Here is a 10,498-nt window from a genome sequence, read left to right on the forward strand (position 1 = left end):
ATTTCAGTGGCGGCAGGGCAAGCAGTAGCTGCATTCATCCCTGTGGTTCCTTGATTAAAAATAATGATTGCCGCCACCACATGTCCCGCCACCAGAGGTAGGTCCAGATCCAGCCTGTGGAGCCCCTGTCTGGAGCTGGCTCACAAAGCTAAATAAGTTTGACACACTTGAACCACATCACCTTTTTTGATAAGAAATCTAATCTGGATTTAAATGTTTTTAATGGCAGATAGTTCACCACCACTCTTGATGCTGCTTCAAATGATTAAATTTTCCTCAATATTAAAGAAAAAAAATTCCATTTCAGCTTCCAGCTACTGGAATTTGCCATCCTTTTATCTACTAGATTAAATATTGAAATTACCCAATATATATGCCTGATAATTAAAGGACTGGAAAGCATGCCTTGGAAGGATTGTCAGAAGTTGGTTTTTCAAGCTGAACAGAATAATGTTAAGAGGCAACTTGGTTGCAGTCAAATAAAATTATTCCTGTGGTTCTTCTCTGAACCCACCCCAACTTAACATTCTTCATGAAGTGCTGAAATTAATACTAGACAAAGCAATCAAATGACTGCATTAGTATCGTAACACTGGTCATTCAACAAATGAGTCCAAGTGCCTTGTCTAAGAAAAACAACTGTTCAAAAGGCAGTCCAAGAGTAGGTCTCTGGGCATGTCCAGGCTTGTAACTCCACAGAGAACAACACGGATTTTATGATTTTCCCCAGTCTCTTTCAGAAGGAAGTAACATCATGGCTCCTGATGACTAGTTAGCTCTTAGGAAGCCGTAGAAGTAGGGTGGCCATTAGAGAGGACATTCCGGTTTTTTGCTACTCTGTCCTCCATTGATCCGAAACTGGATGCCTTTATGTCCTCTATTTTTCTCTTCAAGAGAGACTGTCCTCCATCTATGATGGCCACCCTACATAGAAGTAAGTGTTTGTGGGCAATTAGGAATATAAATGTCAGTATTCTTTAAAGGTGCCAGAGCTTCTTCACCTGCAGAGTTCACATCCTTGCCCTAGTTTTCATGTCTTTGTATTCTCCCTGTCCAATTCAGCTTCTAGGTATCGAGAGCCAAGGGCAAACTGCAGAAAACATTCCTTTAAAGCCAAACACAATTACAATTTTTACATTTACTAAAGTTAGCTCTCTCTCTCAGCTTGTCTAATTTTACAGTGGTCTTTGCAAGAGAACTGCCAGAGAACACTGGTACAAAATAGATGGCCAGGAAAACATGAAAATGTGGCACAATGCACTGTTAACATTATTTATTTAAACATACAAGTGCCAACATTGTTTGGAAGAAGAGCACAAACAAGAAACTTCTTGCCATAGAGTGCTTATAGTGCGAAACATGCTCAGTCAATCCAGGTTGTTTTTGGGGAGTCCTTGGGACAATTTCCTGGTGCAAGTGTTGGAGAGACCAACTTAGCACAATTAGCAACTGTGCTCTTCTTGATTTGTCGTCACAAACAGGGAAGAATTGGTGGGGAATGTAGTAGTGAATGGCAACTTGGGCAGGCACGACCAAGAGATGACCGAGTTCAGGATCCTAAGGAAAGGAACCCCTCCACACCCTCCTTAGGGAAAGGAGGGAGAAGAATAGTAGGGCCTATTTGCAAGGAAGTCAAATGTTCTCCTCTTTGCAAAAGAGTTAGGCAGGCTTTTAAGAAAGGAAGGACATGATCTGGCAACAAGATGGATGTAAAAGAGAAAGTGCACCCAGAGAAATACAGTAAAAGAAGGGTCATTTTAGTCCGAGTATGGCTGAGAAATGAAGACAAGTTTCTCAGAGTCTCCAAGATTATCTGATCTCCTCATGTGGAGATCTGCAGTTTTAAGAATACACTGACTGTAAGTGTGGATTAACAGTAGTGCAGCTGTGAATGAACTAAAGTACTGGGGTGACAGAAAAACTAGCACTCTGGCTATCTCACTTTGATGTGAAGATTAAATGCTCATGAAATGACAACAAAAAAAATGGTGAGTTCTCCAGGAAAAGAGTTCTATAGACTGAAGTTAGTTACACATACCTCTGCTGCTATTATATGAACTGAAATTATATCAACTGCAACTTTCTTAATATTAAAATAGTTCAAACTACAGAGTATCCATAATACTATATGCATCATAACAACATACCCTTTTAAATGATGGACTCATGAATTTTAATTAAATTATAAACAGGGGATCTTACATTTAAAATATTTTAATTTGCAATCCATTCTATGTATTAAAAAACAGCATCTCATTGGCGTCACATTTACTGTTGATAGTTATCAAGAACTTGTAGCATCCTCCATTGATTAAGCACATTACAGAACTCATTTTTTCAAAATCCTCATGTGAGCAAGATTCTTCTACAATACATAGGAAGCTTCACTGCACTGAAAAAAAACACAAGCCTGTGAGGAGGGAAGGATGCTATAACTATGTTCAGGTCTTTGTTTCATTATGGCATACAAGAGGACATGCAGAAAAAATATGAAAAAAACCACATTCTTAAGTTGAGTTACCTTATTAGTGTTGTACTGGCACATGAGCAAATCACTGCAAGATAATTCAGGTTGTGAACTTACCAAGCTGGCATGCTGTAACTACTGATATGTACGCTATTATCCCAGAGCAAATGCAAAGTAACATAGGTTTGCAAAGATGGGGTAAGAATATACATGCAATGACATGGCAGTCATCAAAATAAAAATTAGTGAGGGATTAGATAATTATTGGTGCTCTCTACACCTTGGCACTGGAAGTTCATTCTGGCTACATCTTACACTGCCTATAGCAAAAGAAAAAATAGTCACAGCAAGTAATGTAAAATATTGATTAACAACCAAGAGAAACATAATGGATCTTCAGTGTTTGTTCTAATGGCAAGAATGAGTAACACACAAAAGCAAAGAAAAATGTCCATGAATAATTGAGATGAAAAAATAAAAAGTGTGAACAGGGATACAAATGAACAATACTGAGAAAGAAAAGAAGTATTGGAAGACTAACATTTGAAGGGGCAGAATCTGAGACTATGACATTTTATGTATGTACATATTTGAGCAGCAATGCTGTCAAAGCAGAAGTACATTTTTCTAACACACACTTGGGAGAAAAGTTTTGTAAGACTACTGTAAAAAGATCAAGCTTTTTTTGGTAGATCCTGATATTTCAAATCACGCACTATTAAAACACTATTGACTTGGTTACTGTACTTCATCAACTTTCTTCTGATGGTAAGCAAACAAGTCACTTGGCCTCTCTGTGCCTCAATTCTGCATCTATGAGAATGGGGAGAATAGCCCCCTACCTGATGGCAGACCCTCAACTAGTAGTGATGGATGCCATTAGACTACTCAAGATTACCAACATAAAAGGATTTTACAAGAAGATTATTTTGCAGGACACTGCAGGAAGATAAAGGATGGTTTCTCAGTTAAGGCAGATAAAAGCTGCCCTGGATTCTATCCTTACACACAATGCTGTAACATTTTCTTAAACCCAGCATTTTACAGGTAGTTATTAAATTATACATTCTTCATTTTCTAACTTTCAGACTTAAGATCAAGAGGTCTGATTTGCAAAGAAGATGAGCACATAAAGCAATGGATGAAGAAAGTGCATGCCTACGCTTCATCACAAACTGCTAAAGTATTTAGTCATATGTGCCTCTAATTATACACATAAGATTAGTGGATATTTTAAAAATAATCTCTCTATGCTTCTGGTCTTTTACTACCCCAACATCTCACGGGGTTGTTACAAAAATAAATTCCTTAATATTTGTGAAGTACTTGGAGAAAAACAAAACACTAGGAAACTAATGTTTGTCTTCAAAGTCAAACTTAAACAGGTAACATTAAATTAAGCGGTGATCTATTTTTAAATAAAGAAAAACAACATTTTGAATAGCTGTTCATTAAAATAAGCACCTTTCATTTTTTTTCACTGATTTATGCAGGGATTACATGGATGAAATATTAAATAATCATGTAATTAAAGAATATCATAATGTCCAAGCAAAGTGGGGTGGAGAGGAAAGTAAATTAATATTGACCAGACAACTTTATTTGGAACTCTGGTTCCAAATAAAGTTGTCTGGTCAATATTAATTTACTTTCTAACCTTAACAGTATGGCATTTATAACCTTAACAGTATTCCTTTATACACATTTATTATATGCAATTTATTCTTAAAAAACAAAACAAAAAGCCCTTAAAGCCCCAAATTCTAATGTTTAGTATTGCGTTCACACTGGAACATCTCTGGAAATGATCAAAATAGAATTTTCCAGGGGATTTTTTCAAAAATATTAAAATGAAATGTTCAATACTGGATGGAAAACTAATACTAGGCACTGTGAGAGATACATTTTCTAATTCCACCATGTGGATGCAACAAACTGGTATGCCTCCTTTGCAAACAATTTGGAGGTCCAGAAATCAACTCCAAATATAGAAGAGCAGGATAAGGAAGGGATAGGGTGAGGATTTATTTTTCTCTAAGCACATTTAAGCTTCTATCACTACCATCAATCCAAGCATTCAAAAGCCTGACTTCCCAAAATTTCACAGGATTAAATCAATCAGGAACTTTAAAAAACAATATTTGTTTACCCCCCTTGTACCTTTGAGACCGAGCCTTTTGAGTGCTCTTGGGCCACTTTTTCAAGCTTTATTCCAACATCATGAATGTTAAAAAAGCTTCCAAGTTAACATGGAACTTAGCTTTTCAGAACGATGGGCTTTAAGGAAGGGAAAAAAAGAAATCCCACAGAATATTATAAGACTTAAAAGTAAATCATAAGAGCAAGTAGCACTGCTCTTGTTCTGGGTTTCACCCTATGATTTGTGCGTTTGGCAGTGATGAAAAACTTCACAGCTTCTTTACATTTTCCCCTCTTGTTGAGTTCTAGGTCATTGCCATTAATTAGATGAAGTCAGATTTCTGCAGACCCTGCATCAATCTTTTTTCAGGCGTGTTCTTAGGTTCCTCTAATACCTTCTACAAGTTTAGTGCCTTTTTGATCAAAACAGATTATGTATTTTATAAAGAGTCTTTTCAATGACAAATTGAACACATTTGTAGAATATAAAAACACAGTCTTTCAAAGATTTCCAGTAAGGCATCTATAGTCCTTTCATTCAACAAAACTACAGCTGTGACTGTGCAAAAATTTTTAAACCTCCACAGTGCTTCAGTCCAGCATTTCTCAACCTTTCAAGTAGCAAGAACCCCCTAACTTCTGAAAATGTTACTAAGTACCCCAACACTCAATTTTCCAGGGGATTTTATATTTACAGATTAATGTGTGCCATATGTTGGAAGATGGGCTGTGTATGTAAGGCCCATAATATGACAGATGTCTGAGCTGGTGTGGGTAGGGTTGCCACCTTTTACATCAGGGGTGCACAACTCCAGTATGTACCTGGGCTACAGGTGATGCTGGCCAAAAGTAGAAGGGCTGAACACCAAATTATTATTAGGGAATTTAAAGCACTGCACAACATGCTGCAAACCAAATTTTTTACCATAGTTTTGAGAGGAGGAAGGGACAAGAAAGAGAGGAAAAGGAGGCAAGAGAGTGCTGGGGTACCCGAGTACCCCCTGCCTGTGTCTTGCATACCTCCAGGGGTATGTGTACCACAGGTTGAGAAACTATACTTCGTCCTAAGTTAGAACTTTTTCTCCTCAACTAAGTTGACAAATGATCTGACCACACATGCATCAGCTCAGCACAACTGTATGACTATGATCAGTTCTCAGCATTTTTCATTTTGAGTTTGTTCTCAGAGCAAACATTCTGTACAAACCTGGGCACCTCCTCTGCAAAGTGGCTACAATAAAGCATACATCACAGGAGTATTTTGTCACTTCCTAATGTCTATAAAAGGATTCTCCTAAGTATCAAACTGGCAAGAGAGGTAGATATCACCTTGTCTATCTGCATGAAACAGAATGCATTAAACTCTTTCAGTTATCCAGTGTGCTTTTATATACATCAATCATCAACAGACTGAGCAATCCTCTTGGAAAGTGAATTTGTTGTTTCTGTGTAAAAACTATCTTAAATGAACATAGCTAAACTTTGAAAGCATTGCAAATGGAGTTTTCAGCAGAGCGCTTAATTAAAATCTGCAATTTAGGTTAAGCCAAAAAAGGGCTAACAGCAGGGGTGGACAAAATACAGCCTGCAGGCTAGATCCAACCTGCCAAGCCATTCTATCCAGCCTGCAGGGCCCTTAAATTAGAAAAATAAATATTTATCTGCCCTGGCTGCCTGTCAAAGATGACAGGAGCCAGAGACAGTAGGAACCAAAGGAAGCCAAGGCAGGACCCAGCAGCAGCAGCAATGCCCGCCCAGCCCCACCCTCCAACCAGAAGTCCCTGACTAGCAGAGGCATCTGGCCTGGGACTGTGAGGCTGTTTGTGCCTGTCTGCACTGGAGGGGGAAATTCAGGTAAGATGCAGGGTGGAGAGGGAAGGGGGGGAGGGGCAGGGGAGGACTGCCGGCAAATTGCCCAAGTCCTCGGGGCTGGGCCAGCTCTTGCCGAGTCCTGCAGTCATGGCCGTGCATCCGGGAACCACGTGGTGCAGGAGCTGCTGGGGGGCAGGCAGAAAAGTGGGGAAAGCAGTGGCAGGGAGGTGGAACAGAGTGGAAGCAAGCGGATGCGTGGAGCCCGCACTAGTGTCCCGGGGCCAGCACCAACAGAGCCCAGAAAGGGGTGGCAGAGATCTATGGAGTTGGGCTGGGCTGCACCAGCAGGGAGAGAGGGGATCTGGCCTGGCTCCACAAGTGGCCATGCCAGTTGGGACCCCGCCGCACTCGCCTGTCTGGGCTGAGCAGTGGCAGCACCGAATAAACTGCTGCTCAGCGTGGGAGAAAGCAGTCTCTCCTCCTCCCTGGTGCAGCCGCCTGAAGCCTGTGTGGGGCTGCCCTGAGTCTCCACCGTGTCACTGCCGTCTCTGGGCTGCCCTGCGAGGCAGCAGTGGCAGTGCAGAGCAGATGCAGGGCAGCAGGAGAGGGAGGGGGGTGCTTTCACCCCTCTACTGAGCAGTAGTTTCACTCCCATGCCACCACTGCCAAGCCTGGGCCCCAGCATGTGTTCCAGGTTCACCCATCCAGGCTGAGAAGCAGCAGCTGCAGCCCCTCACCACGACCAGGCAGTTTTTGGTGCGGCCGAGAGCCCGTGCCATGCCCAGCTGTCCTGTGGCTCCATCACCAACACCTCTGGGCTGCCCAGCATGGCAACGGTGACAGGGTGGAGCAGCCATCGGGCAGCTCACAGGTGGGGGTGATGGAGCTGCAGGGCAGCCCAGCATGGCACGGGCTCCAGGAGGCTGCATGAAGAACTGCCTGGCAGTGGTGAGGGGCCACTTTCCCCTGTAAAAGAGTTTCTACCCACCTGCTCTGCTCAGCCAGTACAGGAGAGCCTGGAGCCAGTGCAGGGTGCTAAAGGTTGGTCCCAGCCACAACTGCTGCATGCTGACATGCCACAGGCTGGGCAGTGCAGAGTGTGTGCAGGGCACACTGGGGCTGCGTGCAGTTGGCAGTGGTGGGGAGGCAATGCAAGGCACTTGGGCTCTGGGCTGTTGGGGGGGGGGCGGGGAAGGCAGGTGCTGACTGGCTCAGGGGCCATGCAAAAGGGGGGCTCCTATGCACACCCTACATATCCTCCAACACTTCCTGCAAAAACCATAGCTACACCCTCCGCCACACACATACACCCCACATATACCTTACCATACAAATATACACACATCCCCAGGGAGCAGGGCACCTGTTGAGGGGCAGGGCTACCCATGTGGCTCCTGACAGCTTGCCAAAACTCGGTAAGTGGCCCTCCACCCAAAATATTTGCCTGCCTCTGACTAACAGGAAAACACTTACTAGATGGCCTTAGCCTTAATAAGGCTGGTAAAAAATTAAAATGGCATATGGAATGCATATGTGAATACTGTCATCTTAGTTACTTTGATATCATACATCATTACATGGATGTATTATCTTACACTGATAATTAGTAAGTCAGGTAATTTTCTGTAGTGCATGTACTGCTAAACTATAATTGTGTGCTTTTGCTGAATTGTTGGAAGCTTTCAATGCAAGTATAACGGTAGATTAATTCATGTGACTATGAAGCAGGAAAAGGATAGCAAGAAAGTGATAGAGACACAGGCCAGTAATGATAGGGTAAGAAATCATCTCTTCAGTTTCACCAAGACGTACGTTTTAGAAATTTGACAATTTCCAGGATCACTGAAAAACTGATTTAATAAAAGTAGTTCCTAGAGTCCGAGAATGGCTAGTTTCTATTTGTCTATCAGAAGATGTTTGCTAGAGTTAAGTATATCTGCACATGGGCTTGATCAGAGGTTAAATTAGAAGAAAACATGGGGAGCCCCAGAAAGGTCATGCTACCAGTGTAAATCTATATTTCTGTATAGGTCCACCCACAGATGGATAAAAGAATCTGTGTGCCACTGTAAGGGACATCCATACACACACTTATGCTTGTGTATAAACAATCAAACTAGGTTGGAGACCCGTTTCCTGCCTTGTGTCAATGTATTTACCTGTACTCTGGTTTGTAAAAGTGAACCTTGCTTATGTAATTACCTTATCCACCCTCAGAATGAAAAAAAAAAACAAAGAACAAGAACAAAAGGCCCAAGACAAATCCATGCTGAAGCCCTTCATTCCCTCAATTTGTCTTCCTCACTTCAAGTCCTTCCAATCTTTATAGGTTTCACCTCTCTTTCTATAACATCCCTGGCTTTCCTGTTGTTTCCTTCCCTTCTCCCTCCATGGCTGTATTCTTTTGCTGTTTTTCCTGCTCTGCTTATTTTAGTTTTATTTAAAGGATACTTTATTCTTACCAGAGTCACAGATAAATTCATAACCCTTCCAAGTTGATCAACGTAGTAGATATTATCCTGGTACCAAGAGTCAAGGTGCAGGTAATTATACATGCCAAAGGCACGCATGTGATCCAAGGTATACTGATCATCTCGAAGTTTCACTTCTGCTACAGCTGAAAAATAAAAGGTCAGAGAGACTATTTTAAGCAACTAGAAATGCAGTTAAGTGTAATTCTTCATATTCTCAGACAAACCATCCAGATACAAGGCCCAGTGTGGTAAACATTACAAAGATGCTTTGGTCCTACACTTTCCCCTGTTTTTCCACCACTTTCCTCCCTATCACCACTTCCCTCATTTAAGGTCTGCAGGATTAAATCAGCAAAACTGAAGAAAAGAAACACAGGAGAGCTATGCAAAAGCCATTTCTAGTGCATCTGGTCATAAGCATGCAAAACTTAAATGGAAGTACACTTTCACAAGAAGGAAAAAATCATTTTCCAGCCTACAACAGAGTTGCAGCTCTACAACTGCAAAACTGGTCTACCTAGTAATCTAGTCTTGATAATCCAAATTGGATAAGTCAAATATTCAAACTACCACCTTAAAATGTATTTATACCCCTCTATCTGACAGCAAAGTGACTGTACTGATGATGGAAATTAACAAAATTTCTTTTGGAGAAGGAAACATCATAATCTACTAGACCCTTAAAAAGTCAGCTTGGGCCTTGCCTGCATTACAAAATTTTGCCATGTCATTTAGGTATGTGCTGGGGAAGGAGGAGGAGGGGATGAATCCTAAATCAATTTAAGATTCCCTCTAAGTTGATTTAGGATTATTCCCACAGACAACTCTCTCTCAGCAACTCCCCCCAGCATGTATGTAACAAAAAGGCAGCTTCTGTTGGCACAGTTTCTGTCAAAAAAAAATACTGCCAATAACGCTATATCCACACAGAGGGGAAACGTTTGTCTTTACACTGCTGCTGCAATTAAAGAGGCAACAGCCCTGTAGAACAGAAGTACAGGTACTCCTCACTTAATGTTGTCCTGGTTATGAACGTTGTTTTGTTATTATGCCGCTGATCTATTAAAGAACATACTCATGTAAAGTCATGCAATTTTCAGTTATAACTTTGTTTGGCTGCCGCCTGCTAGTAGGTAACTACTGTGATGTAATTAGATTTGCTTAACGTCGTTTCGCTTAAAGTTGTATTTTTTAAGAACATAACTACAACGTTAAGCAAGGAGTAGCTGTATGCTGTTTCCCAAAGACCACCCCACATGGGCTACTGGTGCCTGAGTCAGGGAGGGCACTTGTTCCCCCTGACTGGACACGTGACTGGGGGGGGGGACTTGCAGGGGGGGTGTCCCCTGTGGCCAATCCCACAGGCTGGGGTGGGAGCTGGTTCTGCCACAGCCAATCCTGCTGACCTGCAACTGGCAGCGGCACGCCACTGGCACTTTGGGGTCAGTGGGATTGGCTGTGGGGGGGACTGCTTCTCCTGGAGCACTGCCCAGACAGTGCTCTCAGGGGCCACCACTCTCGCCTATCCCCCTCACCCGGGAACACTGGCTGACAAGGGGTGCAACAATGCTCTCAGGGGATGCATGTGCACTCCTGTACACCCCCT

General features: G+C 42.2%; 1 protein-coding gene and 1 long non-coding RNA gene across 2 annotated transcripts in view; one reads left to right on the plus strand and one right to left on the minus strand.

Annotated features, from left to right (window-relative positions):
• NUDCD1 (NudC domain containing 1) overlaps nt 1-10,498 on the minus strand; it is a 126,731-nt gene that overhangs the window by 94,926 nt on the left and 21,307 nt on the right. Inside the window, exon 2 of the mRNA XM_019551946.1 lies at nt 8,881-9,035. Coding sequence (XP_019407491.1) covers nt 8,881-9,035 — 155 coding nt within the window. The remainder of the gene's footprint in view (nt 1-8,880; nt 9,036-10,498) is intronic.
• Nucleotides 9,951-10,498, plus strand: part of LOC109321371 — an 18,385-nt gene continuing 17,837 nt past the window's right edge. Inside the window, exon 1 of the long non-coding RNA XR_002104044.1 lies at nt 9,951-10,127. This is a non-coding gene — a long non-coding RNA (uncharacterized LOC109321371). The remainder of the gene's footprint in view (nt 10,128-10,498) is intronic.

The sequence above is a fragment of the Crocodylus porosus genome, unplaced genomic scaffold (assembly GCF_001723895.1).
Source record: "Crocodylus porosus isolate Cpor-Errol unplaced genomic scaffold, CroPor_comp1, whole genome shotgun sequence".
In the NCBI taxonomy this organism is placed as follows: Eukaryota; Metazoa; Chordata; order Crocodylia; family Crocodylidae; genus Crocodylus; species Crocodylus porosus.